Source organism: Platalea leucorodia (assembly GCF_965183815.1).
Source record: "Platalea leucorodia genome assembly, chromosome: 5".
Taxonomy (NCBI): Eukaryota; Metazoa; Chordata; class Aves; order Pelecaniformes; family Threskiornithidae; genus Platalea; species Platalea leucorodia.
Genome location: NC_138827.1, coordinates 2,899,302 through 2,915,028, shown reverse-complemented (window position 1 = coordinate 2,915,028; position 15,727 = coordinate 2,899,302). Strand labels below are relative to the sequence as shown.

The window sequence follows — 15,727 nt, the reverse complement described above, 5'->3', positions numbered from 1 at the left end:
GGCTTGAAGCTCACATTGAAGCTAAGGCAGAGCTTAGAGAAGTTAATCACCTCCTGCCCATGGTTCTGGGCTGAGCTTCAGCAGTGGTATCGGTTACTATGAAGCACAAGTTCAGGCCTTGTGTTAGAGCAGCTTTAGGAACCACGATCCAACCAATTCTAAAGAAGTCTACTTAAGCAAGATCAGATTTCCAGATCTCTATTTCTGCCCCAGACCATAAAAACCTCAGTTTGGGTATTTGTCAGAGTTGACAGTCTTAATGTCACGTTAAAAGTGATAACATGGAGAGTTAAGTCTATTCTAAACAGAAAAAAAACCCACTGTTTCTTCATAAAACTACTAACATTATCGTAAGGGGAGAATGTCTGAAGGCCACTATTTTGACTTGCAGTTTGAAAAGACTAACGATCTCCAAGAAGTTCCACATGTGCGCACGTACCTATTCAAGGAGGCAAGTGTCACTGTGGCTGGTAAACAGCCAAACGTCGCTTCAACACTCCAAACCGAAGTAGTATTATTAGGGGACAGACTACGTTCTTACAGCCAGCCGCACGCTTACAACGTGGAAATGAGGGGCTCTATTTGGTCTCAGCTTTTCTATATTTTATCACTCAAGTAACAGCATACTATATTGAGTATTTTCACAACATCAGGAATATGATTTTGAAGGGTTTGGGTTTTTTTTTTTTCTGTCTGTTTGTTCATTGGTTTTGTATGAATGCATGACATTATCTCAGTCTGTCAAAGAAGATGATGGAGGAAGAGTGTATTAAATTTCCATGCTGGACAGATCAAGTGCAAATGCGGTCCTCTCTGTGGCAGATACCATAGGAAATCAAGTCAATTTAAATAAATACAGCACTGAAACAAACAGGAGTTATCACATTGGGCCACTGCTACACGAAGCAATGTCTACTGTGATTTTTCTGTTTATTAACTGATGCTTTAGATATTGATGAGCTCGTGACAGAAGCTACAAGCGTAAAGACAACTCTGTACACGACTGTTTGCATTCTAAACGCTTTAAAGGCAACTGCGCTCCCTATGTCCCATGTTACAAAGTCCCGTGTGTGTACAGATCTTCAGAGTGAAAGTTCAACCCAGCAGAAGTTAAGCAGCCCCAGAACTTCCGAACCGTCCCGATCAGGCCATTAGGATGTCATCTGAACGATCAAACGCTACCTCATCTGCAGGATACCTGTTTCAGTCTGCAAAGTAGATAATGCTGCCTTAACGAAACTGCGTTCACGTCTTCCAGATGGGAACCGCTCCGCCCCTCCAGTCGATAAGAATTTATTTTAAACACAGCCTCCTAATGCTCTTTTAAGTATGAATGCCCAGCACTTCTCTAACCTGACCACCCCAGTGAAAGCACCATGTTAATCCATTTTTTCAGAAATCTGATTTAAATTTTTCATTTGGCTTCCAAATTCTGGAACTGAGACTCGTTCAGCGGTGTTCAAATGCTCCGTCCTGCAGCTCCTCGCTCTGCTCGTTACATCCATTCTAGCTCAGAGTGACCGGAGCAAAAATTCTGCTGGTAACCTTGGCTCACCTCAGCACAAGAGGTGCTGCACCCAGAATTGGGCAGGTATACAAAAGGTAAGTGTACACAATCATTTAATTGAAGGTTATATCATGAATCAAATCGTGGGGTAAGTAAAGATTTTATGATCAACTTAACGGTAGGGAGTGTCAGTATTAAACTTCGCCACCAATGCCATTTTAATTTTTATTTAAGTTAAGCATTAAACTAAAAGCCTCCACAGTATAGCATCACATTAGGCAGTGAATGCAACCTGTTAATCTGTGGGCTAACCATCTATCATGTGGCTCAGCGGAGTAACTGATAGCTGGTAGGTCACCATCATGCATGATTTCCAGCACTGGAGAAAACAAGAGACACGTTTTGTTTGTAGATTTTACAGACACTTACTGGCAGTAAGACTTGAGCAAACTGGATTTCATTTCCCGTTTTCACAGGAAACAGGCTCTAGTTGCTGCCTGCTCTTTCTGGACACATTTCCCTGGGTACCAATGCACTCCTTCCTTCTCTACAAAGGGCTGGTTCCCAAATGTTCTACATCCAGGTCTTCTTTCATTTTCTGCCCATGCTCAACAACCTACTCCCTCGGCCAGCTTGCTCCTAGTCGCCGTTTCCATTTCCCTCATGAGAGTCCCACCCTTCATCCCCAAGTCCACATACTCCAGAATTTCTGGCCCAGTCTTCTTTAAAATCCCATTTTTAGATAAAGATTAGTTGCATCAAGTTTACTCTGTCTCAATCCAGATTTTTCTTCACTGCATCTTATGTAAAATTTTCCTACAAGGAAAAACACAGGGGAGACTAGCTCCATGTCCACAACTCCACCTTTCAGTCTCGCTCAACTCAACAGGGATCCCAAAGATCTTCTAAGTGACCCCTGATCCTGAAATGAAGCACATCAAGCATTGCATGAGGATGGCCCAGGTCATAATAAATGGTGAGCACGGCACGCTTATCACCACCTGTAGGGCTGGAAGGGGAAGCCTATCCAGTAGCTGTTTGGTGGCACAATACACACCTGCCCAGGTCAGGAACAGAAGAATTAAGAAGCTCAAGCATGAGCACGACAAGGTGAATCTTCAGAAAAAAACAGTTGTTACAATAGAGCTATAAAGCTAGGAAATATATCAATGGCTGTCTGCAAGAGTTTATAACTCAAATTGTGGTGGGCTCAGCAGGGAGCAAGAAGTACTTCCTAACAAAAACAACCCTCCAACCCCAAAACATTTCTACCAAATTTCAAGTCATTACTTCAAAAGACAGGAGTCATTGGCCTATTCAAAAGAAAAGCTTAATATTTCAGCATATGCAAAACAACTTCCCCCCCCCCCGTTTTCCTCTACCCTCCCAGCGGTATACATGGTATACACAATAAGAGCCATGTGGAACAGAAAGATTTTCAAGTTTGTCCCAACACGTCCTATTAACAAGTCATGTTATTATCAACAGTTACAATAGAAGACAGTTCAAGATACTTAAAAAAAAAAAAAAAAAAAGGCAGCTATACAAATGAAACCTGGCACAGATAGATGTCCTTGCATAGAATCTAAACACTAAAACATGGAGTAAGACACCGGTAAAGAAACAGCTCCATGGTAATAACCTAAAACCCAGGGCTTTTTGCAGGATGCAGAGGGAATCCCCCAAGGAGTAGGAATAGATAGCTCAAAGAGCACAGGAACCATTGCACATGGGAAGCAAGCCACCATATTGCAATGCTTCACAAGTGCTGAACTGCAGAACTTTCTAAAAGATCGGCAGGCTTTGAAGGAGCCACTTGAAAGCCCAGCACAGATACAACAGGACTCGAAATAACGATGGCAAAACAGGCATGAGGACAGAAAGGAAGATTCCAGGATTCAAAGTCTTCCAAGTGACCATCGTGTGGTCATTCGTTCTGTAAGGACGACGGCCTGACAAAAGCAACGAGGGTCACTCCACTTCCCACTTCTTTTTCCCTTTCTAAATACTCTCATCATATTCTGCCATATGCAGATCCCCTCCTCCCCCCAATTTAGTAGATGCTATAATTATTTATTCCTAAGAGAGCCTACGTTTTCTTCAAGTCTTAAACTAACCTAGCTTAGGTTAGTTTTCACCTGATCAGACACAGTGTTTTCAAACGCACATATCCATGTAAATCATTTCACAAACATTTTTGAATGCCTACAAAGGGGTATCCTTTATAATATATCTAAACAAGTATTTGTAGTGTTCATCTTTTACCTTCAAACAAACCACGAGGTGTCACATGTATGACTCAGAGACATAATTCAGAACAAAGAACCTTGCACCTCATCATACTAAGCTGCAAATTTTCACGGTTGCTACCACTGGATTATTGATTAATTGAACAGAAGATGGAGATTTCATATTTATTTCCCCCCACATACAATAAGACAGCCAAACTCTACACTTACCCATTCTAATTCTGTTGCATTCAAACAACATCCTGTTTGATCCCATAACAAAATTATTTTTAAGGACTGTTTTTGTTCAAGGGCTTCTCTTTTGAGAAGTTGTATGAATGACGTAAAAACAAATACTGCACAAAGTACTTTTCTACAGCAGCTTGTATTGAAAAAAACAATTCTGTTGTGCTAGATGTTGTTAGCACTTTGATAACAACTGTGTAATAAGGATGTTATGCACAAATGGACCATGTCATATTAAAAAGCAAAGCTTTCAACACATTTTTTTTTTTTGCAGGCCAAACATAACTAATCACTTGCAACAAATCACTACTTTGAACACCCAAGACACATCTTGTTTACCAAGGAGAAGTTTGGTAAAACAAAACTAAAATCCTTACCTCCAAGCAGCTCTACATTTATAATTTTTTCAGTTTTGGAGGGAAAAAACACCCTCCTGAAACTGTAATGAGACATGCTCAATGGATAATTTGGACAGTCTTACCAGCTGCTCCCCCTCTGCCTTAATCTCACCTAACCTAGGAGCTCTTCTCTATCCTCCAAGGTTTATTAGTGTTCCTCACTGCAGTCTCAGCCTAAATGGAAATTAGCAGAACGCTTCCAACACAATTCAAACGTACAAGCTTCGCAAGTCCTCCAGCTATTTTCCAATTCTTAACCCTTATTTAAATATACTTAGGCATAACATTACTTAAGACTTCTAGAACTGCTGCATCTATGCTGTACAACGTTCTACCTTGGCATCTTTTCAAAGGATTTGATGAGAAGCAAACCTACCAACCTAAGTTCAGTACTTTCTGTTTCAGAGCAAGAGGGAAGAAATGCACTAGAAATTGGGTGCCCCCAAGCATCAGTAACAGCTAAGCTATTATAAAAAACAGGCATGGGCAAAACCACTATGATTTGCAGAACTTCAGCTAATCTACATAAGCGTTAAACACACTTAATGATTAAGACACCCAGACGAGATCTTTTTGTGCACAAGAATATTTTTTCTTAAACAAACATTTTTGAATATTCTTAATCACTAGCATGTTGATATAAGTTGTTTCTAGCAGCAAGAAAAATAATGAAATAGCTTATATCTTCCCCAAAACCCTACCTACATCCAAAACCGTATTATAACTGGAATCTATCGACCTGCCTCACAATAAAATACCAGCTAGAAGTTGCCACACCCTTTAAAAACAGATCTGCGCTTGATCTGAGATTTTCCCTTTTTAATTAATGTGTATTTAAGTAATAAATTGCATTCAATGATCAAAAAGGAGAATTCATTAGTATATTCATCCTTATACAAGATTATTATACGGCCATTCAGTTTGTTGGGGCACTGTCAAAGTTGATTCCTACAGTGCACATTTGATCAACTTTATTTTAACAGTATCATTCCATTGTGACAGCAGTAAAACAACTACTTACGTTGTTGATTTCTTTTGTCACTGGCGTTTTTCAAAGGAAGGCACACAGGACAGTCGTGCCGAGTACAATTCTTCCAGTGGGAGATGATTTGTCTCGAAGATGCACAATGAGCAACTGTAACAAGGAAAAGCAATAGAATTATGGTCACTTCCTGGTTAACTGGTTTTGAATTATCTCATTTTTTAGAGCAACTCTATTCTTTCTCCTTTACAAGCAATACTGTATGTGTAATTAAACACAGCTAAATGCAACTAGAATTTTTGGGGTCCGACCAATAATGCCGTAACAAATGAAGGAAACTAGTACTAAAATCTAAGAAACTCTACGTGGCTGAGCTGCAGGCAAACGCACGGTGGGTATTACACCCTCTTTATAGAATGGAGGAGATGAAAAAGAGGCTTTCAAGGCTACCGTTGGTACCATCCTGCTTCTAAAAGGCAAATATTGCCTTCTGTTCTCTAAGCTGACAACTATGAAGAGATCACAAGTGGAAACCGAGCAAAGGTAATGAAAAAGGGAGCAGCTGTTTAATTAAAGAACCAGTTCTGGCACTCATTTGTGCCAGGTATAGGGTTCTTCTCGACAAGAAGAGAAACACTGCTGACAAATATGCAAGAAACCTTACACAGCTCATTTGCAAGAGTAGCTTCAGCAACGTGCTCTCACCTTGACAGGCCTTCCCGGCTTGACAGTGTGTCATGTGGTTGAGGACGTTTTTCATGGTTCGGCAGTGCGGGAGAGCGCAGGCCCGCACCTCTCCGTTTGCTTGCTCACGCCTCTGACATTTGTGAGCGTGAAGCAGCAAAACCAACTGCTGCTGGATCAGTTTGCGCTTCTCCGGATCTGCGGTTGGTCCAGTTGCCATTGTCTGCGTCGGTACGATCCCCACTTGCTGTACCTGGGTTTGCATCTGGGACTGAGAGAACAGATAGTTTAGCATCGCGTTTGCAAGCCTCAATTCTGATCTTAATCTTGTATAATAATTTGAGTATCACAAGACTATTCGCCAAGCATTCTGCTACGACTGGCTACAAGGATTATTATGCCAGTCTCTGTAGCGTTCTCAAACATTCCTATTCTCATTTTGGAAAAGCAAAAATGTATTGAGAGGTTCCTCTCAAGATATTTACAAACAATAGTTTAAGTAACAAGCCATCCAAAATCTTCTGTTTATTAGACAGATCCCAATTCCAACAGGAAAGAGCTCTAACCACACTTGGAGGTGGAATTCAAGACTTTTTAGTATTATATTTTCATATTATAGGTTTTATACACTTCAATCCTAGTTTCTCGTCCCCAGCAGAAAGAGGAGTCCGATGGGAGAAGACAGTCAAAATTATGACTGTCCCTATTACAATAAAAAGTAGAACGGATTTGCCAAGCCTTTCTTCTCACAAGTGAGGGCTGATAGTCCTTTCATAGAGAAAATTTCCAAGGTAAGACGTATACAGTTTTCTTCCAGAAAAGGCCACCTCAATCTGGATTGCATTTTGTCTACTGAAGTGAACTAGAGTTAACTACAGGGTGACGCTAAGTTGTATCAGCTTGTAAAAGCCTGTTATTTTGTTTTATTTCCAGCTTCCATTCTTTACGGACATACTTCTGTACCAATGCCCGAGCCTGGCCTGGCAGAGCTTGCATACCCATAGAGATCTTCAGTCTGAGACATGGCCCATAACAGTGCGGAAGAGATAAATAGCTTCAACATGTCATTTCTTCAGCACAGATTTAGAAGCTTTTCAACTACCTTCTTGGACCTTTGAAGGACAACAAATTTAGAAGCCTGATTTTCAAAATTAAACACATCCACAGCCTGCAATGACTCCACTAGCAGGAGCAGATATGGGACTGCAAAAGTGCTTAAACCCCTGTGATTCACAGACTGAATTAATCTCAGGGACAAATACGAAACTGTCCCAAGAATCACTTTGATTATGCACTGTAAATATAGGTTACCACAGAACAGCTCACCAACTTCCAAGCTACCTAAGGGAAACCAGCCATTAAAAACACTTATAAATAGAATATAGGAGGAACAGGATTATACAGGGGAGGTAACAGAGGAAATAGTTCAGTGCTGTCTACAGAACTACAGACCAAAGCCTGCTTACTGCATTGAAGGAAAATCACCCTTAGGTGACAGAACACACCATTTGGAGCCCACTCTACTTTTGACCTTTGAGAAGGACTCTCCAGAAAATTCTACCGCCTACAAAACACGGCATATAACAGCAACAAAACTCATTTTCTTAGGTTAACGAAAGGTTCCCTGGCACAAGTTCTCACTACTCCATCAGCAAGCTTTGTCCTCAGCTTTGCCACCTGCACATCAGGTTTTAAAGAGCTAGCTTTTCTTCTGGAGAACGACGCACACAAGATCAAGTAGAAAACACAATGTCTGGTATTTGATGGAGGAGGTGGGGACTCTGCCACTGATAATAATTAGATAGTAAATCTTAAACAAAGAGGAGTTGCTGCATCCGTTTCTCTTGAGCTTGCAAGAAAAAGAGCAATAAAAAGAAAAGAGGGTGAGGGAAACTCATCCATTTATGCTCCCAGTGCATGCAGCTGAAATTAAGTCTTCCACTTCTTCTGTGAACAAATCCACAAGAGCAGACAGGTTTTGCTGAAACAATTTTTGGGTCACAAATAGGAAACAATTAGTTCAGCCAATCTGCAGAAAAATACAGAGACCATGCCAAAGAAAATCTTGTTGGAAGCAAGGTTTTCATCCCAGTCAAAGAATTGTTTCCCAAGCCAAAGTTCTCCTTTTGTTACTACCCTACCAGTTAACAGACACGACTACAGCTGTATCAGCACAGATATAATGCCCTGACCCAAAGGGACTTTTGAAGATTGAGTAACAAAAAAGCAGAATTGTGGAGTATCAGTCATTAGAAGAACAAGCAGTCTCGGTCCAGGTGAGTGTCGGCGGGTAGGCACAAAAAAAGAACTCAGACCATCGCCTAAGCTCTGTACAGTTATGTGGTCACTATTTCAACCTTGTAAAATCCTAAACCTGCAAATACAATGAATGATCTCTCCACCATCTCACTTTCAAGACTGTTAACTGCTTGAGGATCTCTTCCCTGTTAGTTTGTCTTTTAAGAACAGTGGTCTGCAGGACCAGGTCAAACCCGGAGATACGCTAGTGCACTGCAGTCACGCCAAAGGTCTGGAAATCCTCCATCAGCCACAGAAATCCTTCCACTCCAGAACAAGCGGGAGGCTTCACCTGAACGACTAACAATTTTCTTGACGAAGCAGGAAATTCAGACACTTCTGCTCCCACAATTAAAACAAATGTTTCAATGGTCAGATACAGGAGGGAAAGAAGAGGGATTTTTTTTTTTTAGTTTTGCTTCTCTCGCTCCCTTGCTGAGCTCCACCATAAACAGAACAAACAGATCAGGGGTTGAAAGTCTGTTACAACCTGCAACAGAGACGGTAGCTTCATTAACCAGTTTCCTAGAAACAGAGTAATACAACACTTCTATAGTGTAAAGCACCTATTAATACCACTTAAAATTATGGAAACTGTATATTCATACAGGAAGACGGTTCTGCCCTGTCCCTGTTCTGAAGAGCAAAAACTTCCCGAGCTTCTGGGCAGCACAGACGCACAAGCATCTCATCTTCATGGACTTGCGTGGACACAAAGCTCCCTGGCAGTTTTACTTCACTGAGATGACCGGCAATCCTCTGTTTTGACATGTTTATATTCAAAGGCGCTCGACACGGCCTGTAAAGATCAAACACTACGTACCCTTTCTTAGAAAGGTAGGCACCAACTTCAGTAGCACTGGTGATCTTTCAACAGGTAAACAACCTGAGACAGAACCTGAGTGTCAGCCTAGCTTCCATATCACATTATGTTGCTAAAATACATTCCCTCTTCCAGAATTTCTTTTTATTTCCACGTTCTTTCCTTCTCCCCGATAACAGAATGCCACTTTCTGGAATCGCTGCATGAGGACAAATCCTGCATTTAGAAAATGCCTTTTAGTTCTTTAAGACATGTTTGTAATCAACAGTGGACCTTAGTGAGATAATTGAGAATCCACTGCCACAAAGGATTACTATTTTGATACAGTTGTTTGTTTTATAGACCTTTCCTCACCCTAAACTGCAGAGAGCACTTTATACTTGGAGTTTCTCAGTCTGCTGACATCTTGGACTAGAAAAGGGATGTTATTTACTAACGACAAGAGATTTTTAACGTATCATCCACGTGTGCATTTACATTATGGGCACATCCAGTCTATCAATTAAGACTTTAAAAAAACCAACCCTTGCAGTATCTGTGAAGAGCAAGGTTGCATCCCACCTTCACTCATGCAGGAGGGCATAAGGTGAAACACCCCCAAACCTCTTCTGTTCCCTTTCGACCACGGGCTTAAAGTGTGATCCTGCGGGTCCCTTTCACAGAAGGGGTAGCGGGCATACAGTGGATATACGCACGAACTGCAAATCTTGAAGAACACTTCTAATCAGCAACACTTCTATATGAATTCAGTATTCACAGTGTGATCAACTCCAATCATGCACCCCGCACATTTACAGTAAGACTGAAAGAAGGCCCTCCTGCGGAGGGGACTTGCAGGAATGCTCTAATAAGCAGCGAACCAGCTCTGCACAACCCAGGGAGCACCGTTCTGTCACAACGCTGCAACGAGAGCCCAAGCAGCAGCTACCTGCTGGCATCAAGGAAGGCGGCATTTCTCTGTGTGGCCATTAACGAACCCAGGCTTTCTCCACTGACTACCAGAGCTTCACTGTGAAAGCAGCACAGAACCAGTTTACGCTTCTTGCCATTCACGCCGATATTCTCCATGTGGATGGTGGTTTCTCTGGTTCCACCAGTTACTGTGAACAGGCACGGTCTGAACGGCCCGGTCCTATCCCCATGGGAAGAATCCTTCTCACACCAGGAATCTGAAAGTCTGCTTTGGCTCCAGAGGTCCGTACACACACACATACAACAGGCTGACACGAGTGGAAGTCCTACAAGCGCAAGCGCTTGCATTTGCGCCCAATAACCCTGCAGTGCTGCATTTTCTCTTCCAAGTAGCAGGAGGAACCAGAATCTGAGTCTGTATGGTGGGCAGAAGACTTAAGAGATGGGGAAAAATAGCTCCCTGAACTGGACACAGCCACAGAAACTGGTCATGCTCTCTGGAGGGAGATTGACTCGGGTGGCAAGAAATTATGTTAGCCTGTTAGCAGCACCAATCTGAGAGCTTGCAATGCGGCTAGCAAATGAGAGGTAAGGTGATACTAAGCTCCTGCACACAAAGCCAACACGATGCACGGTCTTAACATGAAGAATATGTTCAGAGCCCAAGATTTATTTCAAAGCTTTGGCATTGACATGGCTACAGGCAGAGTTTTCAAGAGTGAAGAGGAAGATTTTCATCTTCCAACTTTCACTGAGCGCTCTGGAGGATAACTTCCACCTCTGCAGCTGGTACTGGGGAGTGAGCCTCGCAAGCCCATGGCAACCACAAAAGGCGAGAAGGCTCCTATGGTCGTGCCACAGAAGAAACTTGAATAGTTGGTCCTAGAGACTGCCCTCAGTGCACTTGGCTTTTAATCGCTAAAAGAGTTTTCTTCTAAAACCAGCAAATGCCTCAGTTGACTCTGCTGGGAATCGAGGTTGGATCAGTGTCTTTCTTAAGGATACACTTTTGGAGTTTTATCTCCCTGTCTTTCTGATTTGAAAGACCAGCAAATGCCAAGAAACACACACCAAGAAGTGTTTCAAAGCAACAAGAAGGGACAAAACTTGCCACAGGAATCTGCAGGCAGAGTCCAGCTCTCACATACAGAAAACTATGGGAACAAAATTTTAAGAGAGTTTTATATAGGATTTACTGAGTGATAAAACAGACTGAGGAATGATGAACATTAAAAACCCTAGATAGCAAGTGTGTGGATAAGCAACAAATGAGAAGTCTGTAAGTGAAGGAAAGCCATGCTGTCAGAGTGCTGGCTATGGAGTACTTCACCCCAACTGCTGGAAAAGAGTAGAAATGGCAATGGATATTCTCCACCACATATATTCGTATTCGGGAGATGGAAGAGTGGAACACGAGGCCAAGTGCTGGGAAAGAGCAGATCCTCTTTTCAGCTCGCTTTTGCCAGCCTGGCACCATTATTTATGGATGGTGCAAAACCTGAAATGTTCCACCACTCAAAGCAACACACGTTCCCGGGATGAACTCCTGCACCAAGAGAACAGAGATATCTACTCTGCTCCCGACACGACGACGTAGTTTCTCTGGCACTGAACACTATCTGTTAGATTTGTTTCCAGGTTATTAAGATCTTTTCCATTAGAAGACCATGGCTAAGCAATATGGACAAGAGCTTTTCCCAGCTGTTCGCTAGGCTGCTGCTCCGCTTCAAATCAGGTGGGATTTTCTTGAGGAAGAGAAGGAGTGAGCATGCCTGGGAAAGAGAAACCTTCAGCGTGCAGGTCCAGGCAGGCACAGGGAAGGTGAGCACAGCAAACAGCAAGCCCACCGGAGACTGGGAGACTGCTGATGAGAGCAGCAAGCAGACACACAGCATGCCTCTGGGGCAACAGCCACACACCTTTCCTGCAGTGAAAGGTAAGACTGCGTTTGCTGCAAGAGAGGAAAAATCACTGAAAGGATAAGAAAGCAAGCTTTCCTCACTGTAAGGACACAATAGATGGAGGGTTTTCATAAAGCCTTTTATTTCTAGTCTCTGGAATAAAATATGAGTTGTCTATTTGAAGTAGCTACAGTTCTACTTGTTCTAATTAAACTTGGCCTCTGAGTTTAAAATCTTTCTTCCTCTCTCTAGGAGGCCCACAGCAAGGCACACCTAAGACATCCTTATCCCCCAGTCTTCAAGATTATTGTTTTCCTCTCTTCTGACCAAAATCTGTTAACAAAGAAATACAAAGGACATAAAGAGAAAAGCAAGGAAGAACACAACAGAACACTCGAGATGTAGTTTAATAAGAGACCAGAAAAAAAAAAAAAAAGGGCAAGAGAAGGTGTACCACTCCAATTCTAAGTCAAGAGAACCGAGGAGAAACGATTTCCTTAGCTTCCAAAAAGTAATATTCTCTCAACTCCATCTGCTGGTCATGAGGATAACTGTGAAACCAGGCTGGTGTCTGGAAGTCAAACGTCACACATTGTACTCCTAACCCATGTCGAAATACTAGATTTACTGGTATGTCCACGAAGGAACCATTCATCAACACCCTTGGAACATGCAGCACTGCAGACACTGCAAAGCTTCAGCAAGTTTGATGGAAAAGTCTAACAGGGTTCCCCCCCACTGAGAGCACATCCCGGAGTCTGGATGCTCTGAAAACAAGAGGCTCCTGGCTCCCGTACAGGCTGGACACTGCGCTGGGTGCCAAAGTGCAGAGCTCGGCTCCCTTCCACAGTCCAGAGATGTTGCATGATCTCACCGCAGCAGAGCACTGCCAATCCTGCATCGAACGATTTAAGTGACACTGAACCTCAATAGCACGTCACCAAAACTTCCAACAATGTCAGAAACAACATCTTTCTTTTGGAAACAAGTTGTTCACTCAAGATTTCAAGCTGCCCCTTCTGTAAGGAAAACTGATTGTATTCTCTAACAGCCACACAAATCAAAAGCTAATACCTTGTTTGGATCCATAGTTAGGAAAACAAAACAAACAAAAAATCAATTCATCCGGCTGGTGCTGAAAATTAATACCTTAATGCTGACCTTTTAATCATTTTAATACCATAAGGTTTGTTACTTCTTTCCTAATTAAAGAGATTAAACCGAATGCGCTTCTCAGGGTCTAGTGTAAGCTTATGTTTGGAGCAAGGGCTGGAAGATGCAATGAACTAACGCTTCTGAGAACCACTTAATTTGGGAGGCGGCGGGGGGAGAGAGAGTGTTGTTCTAAAGAGAGTGATAGCCTGAATTTGGATTAGAAAAATCCACTGCTGCAGCAGAGGTTCATCCTGGCTGCCAGCACAAGGCTTATGCCTGGCAGTGTGAAAACTCCTGGTTAGTGTTTGGGACAGGGGTGCCACACATAACGATGTTTAGAATAACGTGGATTAAGAAACACACTCATCTTCTGCTTTACTTTCGCAGCATACGCATAAGGTTACAGACAAAGGCAAAAGACTGAAAGGAGTATTTAAAAAACGTCTTGCTTTTCAGGACCAAGGGGTCTTAAGACAACGGCTGCACCTTTCTATTTCCTCTTCTCTTATTTAGATATTCTTAGCAGTAACCAAGGCATTTAACGTCAGGCTGGAACCTGGTTTCCTGCCTCAGACATGCCACATATAACCAATGCTTTCGTTCATATGGGTTTGTCTCTCACATGGAATAGTATTTTTGGGGCCCTTTAAGATAAGGATAGCATAGAGGGCTGGTTTCGCAAGATACCTGGTTCCAATCATCTCACAAAAAAACCTGGACGTCTTTTTAAAAAGAGGTAGTTGGTCTTTTGCTTGCTGTAGTAGACGTGGAGTCTGAACTGATCCTCTGCAGGTTCACTTTTGATAGACGGTAACGTAACGCTATACCCTTTCCCACTTCACTCCTGCCTCCTTCAGGAACGAGGACAGACCATGCCTCCAGCAGACCTCGCACAAGGCCAGATACGTGAAATCAAACCGCCACCTCTAGGGTCCTAAAGCATCATGGGACATAGCAAATGGCGAAGGGATTGCAGCAAGAAAGCATGGCGTAATAGCTCAAACACTGCAACTCTGCTCTGGGGAGCTGCCTCTGTCACAAGCAACTTTTCACAAGTGCCATTTGGGTCATATTTTAGTTGCCCAATGTGAGGCACAAACATCACTTCCATGAGTTATGGGAGCACACATCTAGTTGACATGAATGTTATTTTACCCTTAGATAACGTCTCAACATATGAAACGAGGAAGGCTTTAGCAAGCCAGAGCCTACAAACCTCAAGTTCAGAGTCAGCAGATTCTTCCAGTCTTAACTCTCTTTGCGCCTCTCAGCCTCACGTTTAAAACTGGGGCAACACATCTTTATCTCAGAGAGGCACTGTGAAAATGAACTAATCCAAAGTATATGCCTGCTCCAGTGATGACTACCACAGAAAAGACCGTTTGGAAAAGACTGGCTGAGTGAAATACATTACTACATACAGTCAACAAGGCCCATAGCTACACACTCAGCAGCAAAAATAGAACAAAATGTTGACTATATGCTCTTTTGGAGGGCACCGTTCATATTGTACGCTGAATAAAGCAAACTTCCTGTGGAAGGAACAGCATATGGCCATGTATGTACCGTTACCCAATAATTGCACTGCCCTACCCACTGCTGCCAAGTAAAGGTTAAAATTTAACAAGTCTGACAATTCCTTTGAAATGCTTGGCTTTGCAATAAAAATGTTTAGATGGAAACTTCAGGTTTTAAAGTTGAAAGCTCCACCCCCATCAGGACCGCAATCAAGCTCTAACCACTACGTGATCCATACGCGGGGTTGAGACCTTTTGGCTCGACAATACAGGTGTCTTTCGGCTGAACTGGCTATTATTCTCTGTATTGGCTTGAGGGAGAAAAAGATATACTGGACATATGAAGCTTTTGACACCTGAGAAACAAAGAAATATGGTTTTGATTGTCCTCTCAGAAGACAACTGATATTTTTGACATTTTAAAGAAACTACATTTGATAGTACAGGGAAAGTAAGTTTCCCTTACTTTCCTCTGTCTCTTGGACAAGATCGGAGAAAGGAAACAGAGTTTTTTCTTTTACTTCCTCCTCCACCACGAGACAAGCCTTGATTGCAAATGCCTTTTTTACTCCATCTGAATATCTGCCATTACATCCTATACTAGTAAGCAAGTCCATTAAGATCTAGGCTTCCCAAAACCCGACTTTTAAATGAGCACAAAATTAGGCTTCAGAATCATCCAGTCCCTGAGATGAATAAAGCACCTTGGGCAGATTTGCAGGTTCTCTACAGAATCAGGGCAATAATTCATTTGCTTTACACCTGATCCAAACTTAAAGCATTTTAAGAACAAAATTAAAATAGTCATGCAGCAAATTGTCTTTTACAAATATTCTCGTGAGTGCAAGTGGTATTCTGAACATGGTCTTACTCCTCGGCAGCAGCTCCTTTCCATAATCATAAACAGTAAACGACAGATGGTATTAAACAAAGATTGCACAGTGTAACTAAAGGAAAATTAGGAAGCGGTCCTCTAAAATCAGGAGAAAAGAGGAAGTTTATTACATCCGATTCCCTCTCATGTATAGCCTTATTGGTGACAAGCAGGTAACAAACTCACTGATGGAAGGACAAGC

The 15,727-nt window shown here is 42.3% G+C and overlaps 1 protein-coding gene across 6 annotated transcripts in view; it reads right to left on the bottom strand.

Moving 5' to 3' along the window:
* Positions 1-15,727, bottom strand: part of CREBBP (CREB binding lysine acetyltransferase) — a 99,794-nt gene that overhangs the window by 45,552 nt on the left and 38,515 nt on the right. For all 6 annotated transcript variants that reach the window (XM_082312995.1, XM_082312997.1, XM_082312996.1 and 3 more), the window contains 2 exons: positions 6,067-6,316; positions 5,401-5,514 (listed from right to left, as the gene is read on the bottom strand). In XM_082312995.1, the coding sequence (XP_082169121.1) occupies positions 5,401-5,514; positions 6,067-6,316 (364 nt within the window). The remainder of the gene's footprint in view (positions 1-5,400; positions 5,515-6,066; positions 6,317-15,727) is intronic.